Raw genomic sequence first — 17,545 nt, 5'->3', positions numbered from 1 at the left:
CCTTTTCAGCCAGTCCTCCTGAAGACATTTCCCCTTGGAAATGGGATCCAGAAGGAGCACCTAGAATTATAATCCAGTAGGAGGCAATGACCCTGGCACAGATTCAAAATCACTATATCCCTCCCACACAGCCTTTTTGCTGTCCCAAGAGCTGTACAAAGTGACCTCCCTTGGGGAGAGTTGCTAAACTGAGCCTTATGTAAATCAGATGTTTAGGACTGTGCCCTTTGCTATATTTAATAGGAATTTAATAGGAGAAAGGGTCCTTTAGCAAGCAGTCTGTGGAGCAGATATTCCCACAAACCCCAGGCATGCACGCATCAGGGCAGATGTGAAGAGAAGCTTGATGCTACAGGAAACTTGGAAAACCTTGCTTGGGTTCCCCCTCCCTCCTCCTCCACCTCCTCCTCCATCACAGTTAGATAACAGATCTACAAACTGATAGTTGTTTTCTGAAAACTGAATCCTGGAAGGTGGACAGGAAAAGAGGTGTCAAAACAAAGGTGTTCTTTTTAGGCTACTAAATCCAGGAGAGCTAGGTACGTGGTTTAGTAATAAAAGGAAGGACATGGAGGGGGGAAAGGATGAGGCTGGAAAAATGGTTATAAGAAGAAAGAAATGGCAAAGAGGAAAAGAATGAAAAGGCAATTCTAATTTGAGGGGCAAGTAAAATAAAGAAGGCAAGCTAAAAGAGGGAGAGTCGAAAATGTGCAAAGCCCGGGGTCCTGAGAAACTTCGCGAGAAAGGGGGCGCGGCGCTGCCCAGCCATGTTTGGGCAGATTAATGGAGTCATGGCTCGGGCTCTTGAGTCCTTCCCTGGGAGGGACAGTATCTGTTTAGATTTGTGTCTAAATTTAAACCCCGATCCGGCCTCCCTCTCTGCTCCCTCCATTCCCCTCCCCTCCTCCTGCGTCCCTCGGTCCCTCCCTCCTCCTCCTTCCTCGTTCTCTGGCGCAGGGCCCCTCGGCCAGCCGGGGCAGTCCCGCAGTCGAGCGCAGCCAGGCGCGCGCCGCCGCCCACTCGCTCTGTGCCCGCTGCAGCCCGAAAGTGGCCCGGGCTGGGAGCAGAGGGGACAGCGGGGATAGCGAGCTCCTGCCCGAGCGAGCTAGCGGGCGTACCCGCCGCCTGAGGGCTACCTGGAGGATATGGAGGTAAAGACCAGTGGAAACGCGGGGCTGGGGTGGGATTCGGGGTGGGGGCTGCGGGGAGAGTGAGGTCAAGGCGCTCCTGTCCAGGTCGCACAACAGGGACAGCCTGCAGCTCCAAAGTCACCAGACCAGCTTCAGAGGTTGGTCCCTACCCCTGCCTAGGAATGGTCTTGTCAGGAAAGGATCTCAAGTGGAAGGGGCGGCGGTGGCTGAGGAAGGGGGAACGGGGGGGGGGCGTCTCTTTTTAAGGATTCAGAGGTTTTGACTGTGCACATACATATTCTTTTAAAAATACAGTTAGGTACAGCTAAGGTCATAAACTGATGAAGGTGTGAGCCAAGAACCCCGAAACAAAAACCCCAGCAACCCTGACTCAGAGGCACTGAGAAAAAGCTGGTAGTTGAGGCTGGGACTGAGGGCATGGCTTCCTCTTCCACTTGTGGCTTGGCCTTTCAGATCAGTTGTCCTCTTGCTACTGAAGTGTCCCTTGTGCCTGGAACGTCTTCTTTCATAACTTTCTGAAAGACTCCCTTCAATGTCAGTCAAATAAACTTTTTCTGAGAAACTAGAGGCTCTCCAGGATATCCTGCCTTCTGAGGCTGTGTGCACCTTGGGGTGTGGTAGCCATTTCTGAGGGGGTGAGTCCCGGACTTAAGCGCTTCTGAGAGGAGACTGGGGACTTTCTCTGCACTTTTCTAACCTCAGTGGAACAGATGCCACTGCTTTCTATCTGAGGAGTAGCTTGGGAGTGTCCCTTCACCTAGCTACCTTCTCCACGCCTACAGACTTGCAAAGATGCCCTCCTTCAAATGCGGACCAGCTACAGGTGGGCTCCAAGGCACAGCATGGGCAAGGCCCCAGGTTCAAACCATAGTGCCACAAAAGAGAAACTGTGACCATTTATTTCATCTTAATCAACCTCAGCAGGACCTGGGGCTTTCAAAGAGGGGAAGCAAGGTGAAATACCACAGGCCTTTAAGGTGATCCCCACTCAAAAGGAAACTGCTCCTCCCTAGACCACGGTCTGCAGTGACCCCAGCACACAGAAGTGTGATCCTTTCCAGGCCTGATCCCACTGGCCTTTCCTGTCTATTTGCCATCTCTAAAAGAACAATAGGTTTGTCCTGGATATTTAGCTCAACCAGTTGTCATTAAGAAACAAGGATTGCATTCTGGGATTTAAGTACCTGGGATGCTGGGGTCCAAAATGGACCTTCTGTAGTAACATGTGCAAGTCAGAACTAGTGGATTAGGGTCGATAGACCACAAAGCATTGCAGGTGGGCTCTCAAGTCTACTCCAGACCCTGAAAACTCGAAGCAATAGGATTCTCTGAGCTGGCTACTGCCTCAGGACAAAGGAGGGAGATAGTTCAAGGGACACTCAAGCTACTGGTTGGGGACAGACCCACCAAGAAACAGCTGTACTTGTAAATTCCCTCCTCAGGGAGAACTCAGGGTGCTTTGGGTGCCAAACTGGGAACTTGTGGGATCACCAGCAGAACTGTGTGGACAACAGGACTTAAAGCGGGTTGCTGCTTGAAGGCCCAATACAAGTCCTAACTTTAATCTAGGGAAACACAGAGGGGCTCCTTCCACAGGGACACTTATTTCTCCCTCAGCTGAGGGAGACGCAGAGGGAGTCCATGGCCCTGAAACTACCAGCCCAGCAACTTCCTGTGTGGCTTGGTAAGCAGGAGGCATGAGAAGAGATCTCCCAACTATAAGCTGATTTATGCAGCAACTGAAAAGGGATTGGATGGAGATAGCCAAATGCCTGTGTGCCAAATGCTGGACCAACACAGGGAGAGATTGCCTAGTCAACCAGAAAGAATGCAGGGCAGATCTGCTTACAACTGTCTTTAGGTATAGGCTTGCTGTTTGGCAGCGACTGCTTTTGAAATTTCTTTGGCAAAACCCAAACAAACAAATAAACAAGCCAAAACACTGCAACAGCTAGCACTACTAAAGGACATAAAGAGAAAACAGGGCTGGAGAGATGGCCCAGTGGTTAAGAGAACTGGCTGTTCTTCCAGAGGCCTTGAGTTCAATTCCCAGCAACCACATGGTGGCTCACAGCCATCTGTAGTGAGATCTGGTTCCCTTTTTTTGGCATGTAGGCAGACATGCAGACAGTACACTATATACATAATAAATAAGTAAACAAACCTAAAAAAAAGAGGAAACAGAAGACAGAGGAAGTGACGATTCTCAGGATGTGAACTCCTGTGATAAGGCAGATTACCTACCTGCTCGTGAGTGGAGCTAGGGGCAATGAATCGGCCTCATGAAGGCGCTGCTTACTTTATGTGAGAAGAAACCAAGTCACATCATGTCCCCATATCAAGCATTCAAGCCTAATCTGTAGGACTTGGCTGTAGCTCTCTAACCCACACTTACCTGCTGCAAATGTTACGAAAATCTTCATATCACTGCATAATACCTCAGCCTACAGGGAACTCTCTGGAATAAACAAAACAAGGTGGCACTTGACCCCTGCCTCTCAAACACTCCCAATTCAATAGAGGGAATGGGACTCGCATATCCTGTCACATGCCACTCTTTGGTGGTGTGTGCTAAGTGAATGCTTCTGCAAGTATGCCTTGTACAGTCCAGGGCCAATGCCAGTCAGGAGAAGCCATGAGAAAGAGTCAGCAATCAGGTAGGTAGAGGAACTCAAGGACAGGTGCAGCTAGAACACACCAGGAAGGCAGGACAGTTGGTTGGAGGGGGTCACTAAAAGGAGAAAAGTGAAAGTAAGAAGATAAAGGCATGTGATGTAGGAGCCACAGGCCAGGTGGGTGAGCCATCGGGAGCTGAAATCTAAGCCACCCAGAAGACATTGCCTTTTCTTCATACAAAATCTCCTTGCCTAGCTATGCTCCTAAGTAGTACCTTCTTCCAATTTACCATTTTCAGACCTTGAAGGCCAACTCATGAATAGGCCTGGAGTCTGCTCTACAGACAATAGAAAACTGAGAGATGTGTTAGGTGGCAGCCATGATGTAGCAAGGTGCTAGATGCTGCCCATGAGTAAGCAAGGCACTCAGGCTGTGGGGCCCCTTTGAGACCTAGGATGTAGTCTGCAAGAAAAAGACAAAGGATAAAGAAGTGAAAGGCAAGGCCGTGTGCTAGAGCAGAAGCAGGAACCACGTCTGCTATTGCATAGCATGTGGGGCCCTGGCTTTGATTCCTAGCAGAGGGAGGAAGGAAGGGAGAGAGAGAGACAGAGACAGAGAGAGAGAGAGAGAGAGAGAGAGAGAGAGAGAGAGAGAGAGAAACTCAGTGTAGGAAGGGCTGTCTCCATGAACCAACATAGTATCTATCACAGAACCCAAATTTCCCAATAAAACTTGCTTGATAAATTAATAGCAGTTGTCGGTAGCACAAATGTTACCACCTTTGGAAGCCTTCCGGAGGCCCTCAGCCTCTACAAAGTACTTAACTAGCCCCACTGGGGCTGGCTCTCTGGCTCCCTGTTGGGAGGAACCATACATATCTGGGGCCTCATGGGCACCAAACATTGAGTGGATGTGTTATGGGAGATGAGAGCAATCAGACTTTTAAAACAGAGAGAAGGAGAAAAAGAAAAATAAAGGAAGGTGGGGGGGGAAACAGACTTTAGTATGTTTATTGGTTGGTTTGACAGTTCTGGGCAATAACTTCAGCACGCTGAGGCATGCAGACTCTTCAGATACAGAAGTGATTGTCTCTAGAAATCATAATGGTTAAGTTATTGTAGATAGGAAACCAGGGAAAACCCCCTCCTGGTCTTTGAGGGCACTAGCATGAATGTGTGCATACAGATAAATAATATTTTTTAGAGTAAGTCATATAAACTGACAATGGTGGCACACACCTTTAATCCCAGACCAGCCAAGACTACATAGTGAGACTGACCCTGAGTGTGTGGGGGTGGGGGGTAATCAAACTGAGTGTGATGATCAACCCTCTAATTGCAGCACATGGGAGCTTGGAGCAGCAGAGTCATGTTAAAGATCATCTTCAGCTGCAAGTGAGTTCCAGAGCTCACACGCACAAAACAGGGCTATCTTCTTTTCATTCTCACAATATCAGCAATATGAGTGTGTGTACGTGTGTGTACATACTGATATATGTATGATGTATTCATTTTGTATGCTGTCCTAATTCATGTATTTTACCTTGTTAAACATTTACTATTTTATTTTAGACCATTTTAACACATTATTTTTGTTTAATTAATGAATTATTGTTATTGTTGTTGTTGTATATATGCAGCATGAGTAGGGAATCCTTGAACCCTACACTGTCCATGTGGTAATCAGAGGACGACTTTCGGTAGTCAGTTCTCTCCTTCCAACCCGGGTCAACCCAGGTTATCTGGCTTTTCCCAGCAAGTACATTTACCCATTGACCCATCTTGTCTGCCCCTCTACCTTATTTTTATTTTATTTATTTATTGGACTGGAAACTCCAAGTCTTGGGAAGAAAAATAAAAAGATTACTTGGGGATGTCCCCGTGAACCTCGCTGGTTTTCCCCCAACCTGTCAACGAGTCACAGTGTGCTGGTTGAGGCTGGTGGTCATAGCGGACACTATTCAGCCTCTGAAGTGGGAGACAGGCTGGATGAACTTGTAGGCTCGCCCGAATATCCACTCCTCCCTCGCTCCTGCTGGGTGGAACCCTCGCAGTCACTCTGGCTCCACTTAGCAGACATCTTCCATTTGCTGGGCTGTGAGAACTGGAGTAGTTTGGGTAGGCACGCTGTCAGGACCCTGCCCTATCGCGGAGGGCTGAGAGCATTCCTGGAGGGGAGTTGGGTTTCAGATCCTGATCCACAGCAGGCTGCCCACAGCTAGGAGAGCCTGAGCCTGGCTCCCGCGGTTCCGTGGGAAATCTGAACGCTGGCAGCTCAGCAACAAGGTAATCTTATCAGAACCACAAGAGTTCCAGAGAACTCTCAAGGCAGCTCTGCCCTCCTCTAGTGACAGTGTCTTGAAGTTTGCAGAGCCAGTCTGGCCTATCTAATTCTCTAGAAAAAGGCACGCAGCTCTGAGAGAAACAAGACAATCGCTAATTCTCCAGCCTTACTGGGAATGAGCAAACCAGACTCTGAAGTATGCCCGGGCTGTGGTGCAATCGGACCTTTGGAAAGCAACAACTCGAGTTTCTCCTGTCATCTGGGGAGTAGAGTTAGCCCACTCAGTAAGAAGTCGGTCTCATAAAGTTTCATTGCAACAGCAGCATGTGGCTGACATCCACTTTCAGGATGTCAGGTGGACACATCTTTCTGTGATACCATGGGCAGAGCACAAATGTTAAACCACTAAACCACTCCCCTCAAATGCATTGCCTTAGGGCCCTCCTCCAGCACATCTCCCAGACAGACTTACCAGAGCCAGAGCAGAAGGACATTGCCTTTGTTCTTTGTCCTAGGGGGGTGGGCAGGGTGCTCCCCCACCTTTTTCCTTTTGTGGATTTCTGAATACTGGCTATGGGCATTTGTGGAGACTGACTGACCAGTGAAACCCATGAGGCTCACCAGTAAAGTCATGCATTTGGGTGGGTCAGATCCTGTTCCAGGAAGAGGGCTCCAGGTATTGCCATTTAACACTGGGTAGATCCCTAGGAGAGGTGAGGCAGACATGCAGGACCCTAACCCCTGTAAGAGTGCCATGAAATCCCATCCTTGGTGAACAGTAGGAGTCCCCAGCAGGAAACTCTCAGTTCTAGACAGTGGAACAAGAAACGAGCCTCTCAGAGCATCATAGATGCCCCTACCCTTTGTTTTGGATCTGCCTGCACCACCTCAGGGTCATCCTCCTGGCCTGTGGATGGTAACTGTGACTCTTTCTCCAGCTGAGTCTTCGATAATCTATTGGTGGCAGTTTACAAGATATTGATAGCAGTTTTTGTTTGTTTTTAATTTGTGTGTGTGTGTGTGTGTGTGTGTGTGCATGTATATACTTGCTAAAGTACATGTGGAGGTCAGAGAGGTCAACACTGTCTTCCTTGATTGCTCTCCACCTTGCATTTTGACAGCCTCTCACTAAATCTAGAGCTTGCTGATTCCGATGTGGGCCACCTTGCCTGACACACATACCCTTTTAACCTAAGAGCTGGGGATTGCACTACAGTCTTGGTGCTTACAGGGCTAGCCTTAACTCACTGAGCTATCACCCCAGCCCACACAGCTGTTTAATTAGGCTTAACCAACACATGTTGGTAACTTACTGCCTGCCAGGCACTGGGACTTTAGCTGTGACCACATCTCTCACCTTGCTGGCCCTGTAGGACCGGAAATAAGCACTTAAACCCTTAATTGCAGAACAGGATGAACATGCTTGCCCCACTGGAGGAGGGGTGACACACCCAGCCTGGGGTGGAGTGGGGGAACTTCCTGTGACAGATGACCACTGAGTTGAGTGTTGAGGGAGGACTAGGAGTTAACCAGCGGCAGAAAATTAGAAAGAGTACATTCCAGTCAAAGGCAAACAGCACGGTATGCGTGGGAACTAGATGCAGTTGGTTCCTGGAAGGTAAAAAGAGATAACAAGATTTGAGAGGGAGGACTCTTGAGGTAGCAGAGAAATGTAGAACACAGTTACTACCTTAAATGGGCTCTTTCGTATTTGGAGAAACAAGGTCTACAGGTATGACCAGCTGTGGTTTGATAAGCTGTGAGGTGTGTGGAGTTCTGTATAAGAGAGAGAAAACAGGCTTCCTCCCTAGGCTTCCCTCCAGGTGTTTCCTGCCAGTCCCTCATCTGGCAGCCTTCGGGCTTCGGTCCCAGTGAGCTCACTCCTGTCTGCCACTCCTACTAAGTATATCAGTTTGAAACTGGATCTTGGCCCCAAGGTCAAGCCCACCAAAGCCATCGTCAAGGCCCTTTTGCCTTGACTAGAGGCCTCAGAACACACACACACACACACACACACACACACACACACACACTTTGTCCAATTCCACCAGCAGCCCCACTCATTCCTCCCATCATGATTGCACACCCTGCTCATTCTGCAAAAACCCAATGTTTCTCCTAGTCTGCATCCAGACCAGGGATGAGCCAGGTGGATCAAAGAGCAACAGTAGACCACACACCCGTTAGCCCCACCCAGCTAAAACAGAGCAGCGGAAACGAAAGCCTGTGGTTGCTGTTGCACAATTCAAGACACCCACCGGAGAGAATATTTCCATCTTTTAAAATGCATGGAAGGGTTCCACCTCCCCAGAACCTCCCTCCCTGCTCGACCCTCACCCCCAATAGTTCATTCCAAACATATGAGCTACAAGGCCATTTATTCCAGGCCACGGCCCCACCCCCAACTCTCCCAGTTCTCTAGAATACATTCCTCAGCCTCAGGTCCCTGGCTTGTCATGCTTTTGAGATATGAATTGATGGATAGTGGGGAATTAATTCCGTGCTGCCACAGCAATGGCAGCATGGGCAACATTTAAAAACTGCCCTCATGGTGATTATTGCAACATGTTGCATACCTACTATATGCAGGTGTTTTCCATAAATTTATCTCTTTAATATTTACAAAAATCTTACTGCATCTGCTTTCTGGGTAAGGAAGGTGACGGTCTATGTTGTGGTCTGTGTTGCTGGAAAACCTGGAAGATGATCTCCACAAGAGCCACAAAGTAACCACTGTGGGGGTGGGGTCCTAGAGCTTCAATTCTTTCTCCTTCTTGACTTATCTTCCTACAGCTTGTCCTGGACCAGATGGCTCCAGGCTTGGAAATTTTTTTTTTTAAAGACAGGGTTTCTCTGTGTAAAAGCCCTAGCTGTCCTGGAACCCACTCTGTCCACCAGGCTGGTCTCGAACTCACAGATGTCCACCTGCTGGTATTAGAAGCATGCACCATCGCCTCCCAGCCTAGGCTTGAAAATTTTAAGACTTGGCTTAGGTGAATTAATTCTGAATCCTCATCTAAAAGACTTTGGGAAGGCTCCATTCTGTCTCTGGTGGGGACAGGGGGCACTGGTGTCAACATTATGATGAAAACGGAAGTAGAAATTTGGAAGCTAATTTTTGTTGTTGTTATTGTGAAGCTTTTTGAGACAAGATCTCATATAGCCCAGACTGGCCTTAAATTCATGATCCTCTTCTACCTCCCAAATGCTGGCATTATAAATGTGCATCACTTCACCCAGCTTAACAACTGACTTTTAGAGCCTAAGAGTTTGCAAAGTAAAAGGCCTTGAACAGTGTCTCCCATGCCCCTTTATTTTAAAGGTAGGGTCCTTAACCACCATGTATTGATGGCCACACTTGAAGTCAGTCAGTGGCTGAGTCAGAGCCCTGGGGCACTGCAGGACACAGGACACATCTGACCCACACACCTCACTTCACTCAGGTGTGCTTTGTTGTCCCTGTCTTCCAAACTCTAGTGTTTGGTATCCCAGGTCCTCCCAGCAAGCAGTGTTCTCCACAGGAGATGGGAGGAAAGCAATGTTCATTATAGTTATTTTAACTAGACTCAGAAGACCCAGAGCCAAGGCTAGAAAAGGCCCAACCCCCACCCATACCCCACCCCACACCCCACCCTCTGCCCGCCAAGAGCAGTACTGGGCCTCCCTCCCTGTGTTGTTTTCCACCCCGAGGGAGCTTCCTCAGGGACATCTGTGGTCCGCATTAACTGGCCATGGCCATGTCCCCCAGGGTGACCTGGCTTTGAATACTCCAAGCAGAGTATAGATGATTCTACAAGTTTTCCCTGTGGAAATGTGTGGGAGGCTCCGTGAGATACCTAATGCTCTGGGCTACTGTGGAATAGCACAGACAGAGAAGCCAGAGTCAGGGGCAATAGCCAGAGTGTGCATTTGCTAGGCCTCTCCTGAGAGATGGCCACGGCCAGGCATTAGCTGGACCACACGCCCTACAGAGGCTCCAGGGAACAATCCACTTCAGACCTCTCTTCATACCTGCTACTTGCTGGTTCCAGCTTGGGGCCACATCCCTCTTGGTTCTGTGTATTCCTTACAGAGACATGTGTCACAATTAGGACCCTCAGTAATGATTCAGGATGATGGTCTCCTCATTTCAAAACCCTTAACTCCATTTGCAAATATATATATATATATATATATATATATATATATATATATATGGTTGTATTTACAGGTTCCAGGGATCAGGGAGTGATTATGCGTTTGGGGAGCCACTAATCACCTCTTCAAAGAGGTAGGGGGACAGGGAAATCCTTGGTGTCAGGTTATAGTGTCTAATGAATATAATGAATATTCATTACCACTGCTGTGTGACTAATTTCTTACACCCTTAAGTAGCTCCTTTCCACTCCTGTGCCCTTTGTACCTAAACTGGTGCAGATTTAGCTACAACTCTTCATGGGAAAAGCTGCTGTTGGGAAGGGAGGGCCCTAGGGTGCAGAAGAGCATCTCCATGAAGCATGTTCATCTCCTCTTGACCTCATCTCTTGCTCTTGAAATTAGGTGATGGCTTAGCAGGCAGGCAAGAGCTGATCGGGAAAGCAGGGAGCAAGTGTGGCAAGACTATAAAATGTCATCGTGCCTGCTCTCACTCCATGTTCTCAGTCTTGGTTTCCAATTCACCCACCCGTTCTTTCACTCTTTTATCTAAAGACATATACTGAGCAGTTAACAGGTGGGAGCTACTAAGAAACAAGAGTTGCTTTCAGGGTCTCCACCACGTAGGGGTGGAGAAGGGAGCAGAAGCAGAGGCAAGACAGATGGTAGATATTTAAATTGCATGAACTCCAAGCCAGGTACGTGTTGCTGTAGCAAAGGCCACAGTTCTAGTGAGTGGAAACAACCAATGTTTTTTCATTTCTGACTCATGCTGTATGGTTGTCGCAGCTTAACTGGGGGCTCTGCTCCACCTTATCATTTGTCCTTCATCTGAGACCCTGAAAGGTGACAAATGGCCACACAGCTCCCCACAACCACAGGGGCCAGAAAGCACAGGCCTCCCACTGCCTCCCATGCTGAGAGCTAGAACTGCTGTGGGAGTTCTTCACAGCACTGACCCTCTCTGAGCTGGTCTGGAAGCAAGGCTGTGTCCTTCAGGCTGATGAAGGCGGGGATGCCAAGGAAGGTGGCAATTATATGTTCACTCAGTTCAGGCCCTGGAGACATGGAGAGCTCTGTGTTCAGATCTGCCCTTCCTGACTGAAGTGAAAGTTACTTTGCCAGAAGAAAGATTGTTCTCAGTGATACCAACTGTTCTCTGCGCTTGGGGAATGACTTAGGAAGGCAGTAAGCCTGGAGGGGAAGTCAGCAGTACGTACATACCCATTTCTATAGGAAAATATTGGAGACATGTATACTCAAGCCATTAGGTGCAGCTGTTTGGACAGTTTCATAAGCATTTTGGTCCTGGGACAGCCCGTTCCACAGAGTGTGCCATCAGGAGATGCAGTTTATAGTTTATTGGCTCTTGGGATTTGAAGAGCTCTTTGCCTATTGCTGCAACACAATGCTGGATCACCCAAAAGGCTGATTTTAGAGCAACCCCCACCCCACCTCAAACAGGGAACCTAAACCCTTTCCCTGCATGCAGTTACGTGACACTGATAATGACCGTTCCTTTCCATGACTCTTGTTCATAAGTCCTGCATTTTGAGCCCATGGAAGGGATTAATGAAGGTCAAAGGAACTTTGCAGTAAAGTTGCCAGAGACTGCCCTCTTGTCTTCATCTAATCATTAGACTTAGGGGAAGCCAAGGAGGGTGCTGCACCAGAGGGAGACATGGAATCTGAGTTTCAGGTTCAGGGGTAACAACAACCTCAGAGTCCACTCCCCATCAGTAAAGCATACCTCTTTACCATACAGACTGTTTTTAAAGGCAATATGATCATGCATGTCATAGATAAGATAATTGATGCAGTTGACCTGAAAAGCTACAGAGCTACAAATTCATGGTGGCGGTGGTGTTATTAATACTTAATAAGCTAATGGTTACAAAATTGTGTCAACCCCAAATAGGTCTTATAATATAGGTGCTAGAAGAGGGAGGGGGCAAAGAGGGAGACATGAGCGGAGCTTTGAGACAATAAGGCTTCTAATATAAGCAAGGACACTTTCACAGCATAAAAGTGGCTCTGGGGTCAGAAATATACATTAGTTGATAGAGCATTTGCCTTTCATGCGTAAAGACCGGGGTCGGTCCTGAGCACCACACACCAGCTATGGTGGTGCATATATGTAGTCCCAGTACTTGGGAAATGAAGGCAAGAGGATTGGCTTCACTGTGAGTTGGTAGTCAGCTGTCCTAAAACAAAACAAATCAAGGTTCTGGAGCCAGTAAGATGGCTTAGCCAGTAAAGCTCTTGCTGCCCAAGAGCTTTATGAATACGATCTTTGAGTTCCCATGTAAAGGTGGAAGGAAAGAACCAACTCCACAAAGTTGTCCTGTGACCTTTAAATGAATACTGTGGCATGTATGCACCCCCATACACATATCTTAGACATTACAATAATAACAGTAACAAATACATTCTAACCTGTGCCGTGCAAAACACCTTCACTACTCTCAGGAAGCTCTGAATATCTTGGTTATGGAGCCTAAGATGACAATCATACATACACAGCATGCCCTTGTCCCTGAAGGCAGGAATCACAGGTGTCCTGTGGTCACATTCGAGATAGCACTGCCCATCAATGCTAAAGAGCAAAGACCCAGGAGCCAGATGTCTGGGGTTCAGTCTGGTTTTGCCATTTACTAGACTGTGATCTCCTGAGCTCTTGATTTTCCCATCTGTACAGTGGGCGTCTTAAGAGCACACACCTCTGAGTTAATGTTAGTGAAAAGTGCCCGTGTGAATGGTGAGTCTTGAGGGGGGGAGGTTGTCATTTGGAAGAGAGCAGCCCCATTCGGTTGGTGCAGTTTTGGCAGGGACACCAGGACATCTGAGGTTCTCCTCTAGCCCCAGGGTCTGTGACAGACAAGTAGTTATCGCAGTCCACACACCAGCCCACCTCTCTGCACCACTACAGACAGCTGGCCCTAATGAGGATAGCAGATCAAAGCTGTAAGCTCCCAGGGTAGCTAAGGCCTGCCAGGGGAAGGGAGACTCCTTGATTTAATAAATGTATTTAGGGAAGGGGAGGGGAGGGGCAGCAAGTGTGTTCCATGCATTCACCCTGGAAGAGTGGGTAAGGGCGGAGACAGGGGATGCCTAAAAGCGCAGAGTGGCACACCTAATAATCTAGTAATTTAATGTCTCCCCTCATTTATTTATCTATTTACCTATTTATTTTTGAGGCAGGGTCTCACTCATATTTCAGGCTGACCTGGAACTTCTAGCAATCTTCCTACTTCAGCCTCTCAAGCACCGAGATGGCAAGCATGACCCAACCAGCCTGTCTCGCCTTTTCTATCACAATAACAGCATGTGCTGTGGCCATAACTTTTACAGTGTGAGGCACAACTGCAAAACCATCAGGCCTTTGCTTTGTTTTTCTTTCTTGTTCCCAGTGTCAAAGACAGACAGTTCAGTTGTACAGAGAGCTTTGGTGGCCTCAGATTATGATTTCCTTTTTCCTAGCTTATTGAAAAATGTCCAAGCTTTTCCCCCGCAGGAAGTACCTCATAGCTTCTCTGTGGATATCTGAATCATCCTCATGGTCGATCTCACACTTTGGGGCTATAACCAAGTGAAATGAAATTGCTTGAACATGAGCAGCAATGTGACAGTAGATCTGCTATTAGCTGGCAGGCAGGTAGCATATACAGCATGGCTATGCTGGACAAAGAGAACATAATTTGTAACTGGTGAGTTCTTTCTTTCTGGAAGTTTCCATTTAGTACTTTTGGATTACAGTGAGTCACGGGTAGTTGAAAATAAAGAAAATATAGTCAGGGCTAATGGAGATGATAGTCTGGCCCATCTCAGCTTCTGTGCACCCCCCTCCCCACCACACTCCACCCACCCCATCTCCCTGCTGGGAGGCCTGATGGGGAGCAGAACAAAGTGGGGTGCTGAGCCTTAGGAGCAGGGTAGGGGTGGGAGAGTAAGAGTCTAAATACTCCCCGTCCTGAGGCCATCTCTCCCTCACAGCTGACATCAATCAAGAACTTCTGACTAGATTTAGAGAATCAGATGTTTTCATATACCAACAAAGGGTGTTCTGATTTCTCAAATAGTCACACTACTTATATCTACTTATATTAGAAAGGATTTTTTTTTTTTGGCAAGATGAATTCAGGGTAGATTGAGCCACCCTGTCCAAAATATCCTCATTAAGGACCTTTGGTGTTTGCCCAGGACAGTCCCCAGGGGCAAGCCACAGCATTCAGTCCTTGGCACTTACTTGTTAAATATTATTGTTAACGATTTGAATGAAACCTAGAAAGAATCCAGATGACCCACAGCTGGGATACTTAATATGATATATGACACATTCAAGTTGAAAATGATTTATATAGGATGGGACACAGGGCCAAAGCCAACATAATGAAATTAAACAGAGATAAATGTGAAGTCCTCTGCTTTGCTTCAGCGTAGGACAGACCTGGCTTAGAAATACACATCTGCTTGCTCAGCCACTCTACAATAGTTTTGCAGCCAGCTGCACCAAGAATGCTGTCTGGATTCATGGAGAGAGTAAAATGTAAAGACAGAGAGCTGGAGGTTTAGTGGTGGCTGGAAGTGATGTGCCCCTAAAACGAAGCAAGGAATCGAGGGATCGGTGTGCCGGGGTGCTGTGAGTGTAGTGAGGCCATGGAGTGGGAGGACTTACGGGGAAATACATTCTCCATTGACGCAGCTGGAAGTGGTTTTTGTTTTGTTGTTGATGGTTTTTTATAAGCAAGTAGCAATGGTGAAGAGATACCGGCGAGAGACTGCAGGGTCTCCGATGTGTAGGGTGAGCACATGTGGCCAGTGGAGTGCATGAAGTGAGTCTGTGTGCTGATTAGAAAGGACAGCACGTATCTTCTTCTGTCTGTAATGAGGGTCCTGGAGGAGAGGTTCTCAAGGCCCCAAAGCCACGCTGACAGACTCTTAACTTCACCCGGTGTATTGGGGTGAAGAAAGGAGATTGGAGGGGCTGAGGCACTAGCGAGAGCTGGCCTTGGGATTGGGATGGCAAAGACATTGCAAACACAGGGGAAGGATGGAGATAGAACTCCAGTCCAATGCTTTTCTTCAAAAAAGAAAAGAAATGAGAAGGGGGAAAGTGAAGTGGAGGAGGGGAGGGGTGGGAGAGGGGGAGAGGGAATGAGGAAAAAGAGAAGGGGGAAGGAGGAGAGTAAAGTAAGCAGGGCTCATCCTCAGACTTTATTTCCACTGCACAAATTCTGCACCTATTAGAGTTTCCTATCCCACCCAGGTGACCCTGTGATCTGCAGAACCCTTTCTCCTTCCTCTCAAACTCCAGGATGGGGGCTCAGGGGAAACACCATCCTCAGGACCTCTGGGGGATGACCCAGAGGCTGGAGAGTGGCAACCAGATGGAGAGCTCAGTAGACAGAATTATTTGTTTATTATGCAAATGCCCTCTGAGTGATGTTGGTGGCTGTCAAGCTATAGTCTTACACAGCAGATAGTTTAGAAACCCACCATTGGATACTGGAAAGGTCCAAATGAGGCATTTTTCCATTTTTATATTCCATGGTAAAGTTGCAATGGGTGGGGAGGTTCCTTCTAGAACTTTCCTTAGTTTCTAGTCACTTAAAAAAATTAATTTATTAATAAGGGCCTGAAGTAGGATCATCTTGAGACTGAGGTCAGCCTGGCTAAAGAACCCAGGTGGGTCTCTCCACCTGTTTTGTTTTTATCTTAGGGCAGAGGTGGGATGAGGAGAAAATGATGATTCCACTAAATATAATTGCTTCCAAATTCATGTGCCTTTATTATTCTTAGACACATGGTAATCCTTTTAGAATTGTTATTGCTGTTATTTTATTGTCTGCATATGATTTTTTTTTTTTGCATGTATATGGGCGCCTGACAAGGCCAAAAGGCATCAGATCCCCTGGGTATAAAGGATCATGAGACAGCACATGGGTGCTGGCAACTGAGCATTTGTCCTCTAGTGCTCTCAACTGCTGATCTGTCCTTCTGGTCCCTACTTACCCAATTGTAATAAGCATATATGCATGCAACTGTGCACTCTGTCTTTTCATTTAAAGTGGTTTGCAAGACAATACACTTGTTCTTACAAAGCTGTGTTTTCATTCAAAATGTCTGTGTGATAGTCCGTTGCACAAATACACCATCATTTATTTTTATCATTTTTTTTTTCTATTTTCGGTCATGACATTTGCTTCTACTTTCTGCATGTTATAAATAACATAGCTATAAAAAGTACATGTGTCCTTTTCTTCTTTTAAGTAATTTCTTTGAAGCAATTTCCTGGAGTGGAATTATTAGGCCAAAGGATATGGATATTTTTATGACTCTTGATAATCATTGCTACATAAGCCCCCAGCCAGCCTGCCTTCCACACAGCCTAGCTATACCTGGTATACACAATTGCAGGCTCAGCAGGATAGACCAGGGAGGGAATGTAAAGTGAGAGGGACTCAGCTTACCCTGTAAACAGTACTGTCCTCCCAGTGCCCTGCTGTCCTGTGATTTGCCTCTCAGCTGGGAGGGGAGAGCAAGGCAGGGCAGGAAGGGGATGTGGACACTCTGGGAAATGAAGCAACCATTTGGTACTTCCTGCTGAAGCATCTGCAGATGGGCAAAATAACATACCTGTGTTTATGCGCGTGTGTGTGTGTGTGTGTGTGTGTGTGTGTGTGTGCGCGCGCGCGCGCGTGGTGAGCCTGCAGGCACAAGAACTTGATTTAATCAGGGATAGAGCAGATTCTCAGCACTGTGGTAATAAAAAGGGAATGTCTTCTAGAAAAGCCTTCACAGCTGCAGCCTGGTGTGGTCTGGGTGGGAGACGACAAACAATCACTGGCTCAATCATTCACTTGATAAATATCTGACAAGTACCCAGTATGTCAGGTTCTTTGCTGGGTCTGGACTCAGAGGGGAAATGACTTGGCTCCTGTCCTCCGTGGGAGGCAGGAGTTGCTGTCTACTGAGGGAATCAGAAAGGTATCACATGATCACTGCAATTTGATCAAGTGTCCAATAGATATGACCTAGGTATCCTGTCTAGGATAAGGAGCAGATGGGGTGTTTTGTAAGGAGAGGGGTTACTAAACTCAATCCAGAAGGACAGGTCAGGGACGGGTTGCAGAAGGATAGAGAAGGATGTCCAAGCTGGAGGGTATAGAGCATGACAGTGTGACATACAGCTGATTGCAGACCATGAGAGCAGCTTCAAGGCTTGAGCTGGGAGGATCCAGGATTTCTGCACAGAAAGTGCTGTGGAGTACACAGGCTAGCCTCAGAGGAAAGTCTCAGGGGCTAGCCTTAAGTCTGTGCCCTCATAGCCAACACACCCTTCCATATAGCTTGGATGTTCA

General features: G+C 47.4%; 1 protein-coding gene across 2 annotated transcripts in view; it reads left to right on the top strand.

Moving 5' to 3' along the window:
* The first annotated feature begins 933 nt into the window (after window positions 1-933).
* Rcsd1 (RCSD domain containing 1) overlaps window positions 934-17,545 on the top strand; it is a 54,463-nt gene continuing 37,851 nt past the window's right edge. Inside the window, exon 1 of one of the 2 annotated variants that reach the window (XM_051186164.1) lies at window positions 934-1,151. In XM_051186164.1, coding sequence (XP_051042121.1) covers window positions 1,146-1,151 — 6 coding nt within the window. In that variant the 5' untranslated portion in view covers window positions 934-1,145. The remainder of the gene's footprint in view (window positions 1,152-17,545) is intronic. The other variant, XM_051186163.1, reaches the window with a different exon arrangement.

This window comes from Phodopus roborovskii, unplaced genomic scaffold (genome assembly GCF_943737965.1).
Source record: "Phodopus roborovskii unplaced genomic scaffold, PHOROB, whole genome shotgun sequence".
Taxonomy (NCBI): Eukaryota; Metazoa; Chordata; class Mammalia; order Rodentia; family Cricetidae; genus Phodopus; species Phodopus roborovskii.
Note: the sequence above shows the minus strand (reverse complement) of the source record. Positions and strands in the feature narration are given on the sequence as shown.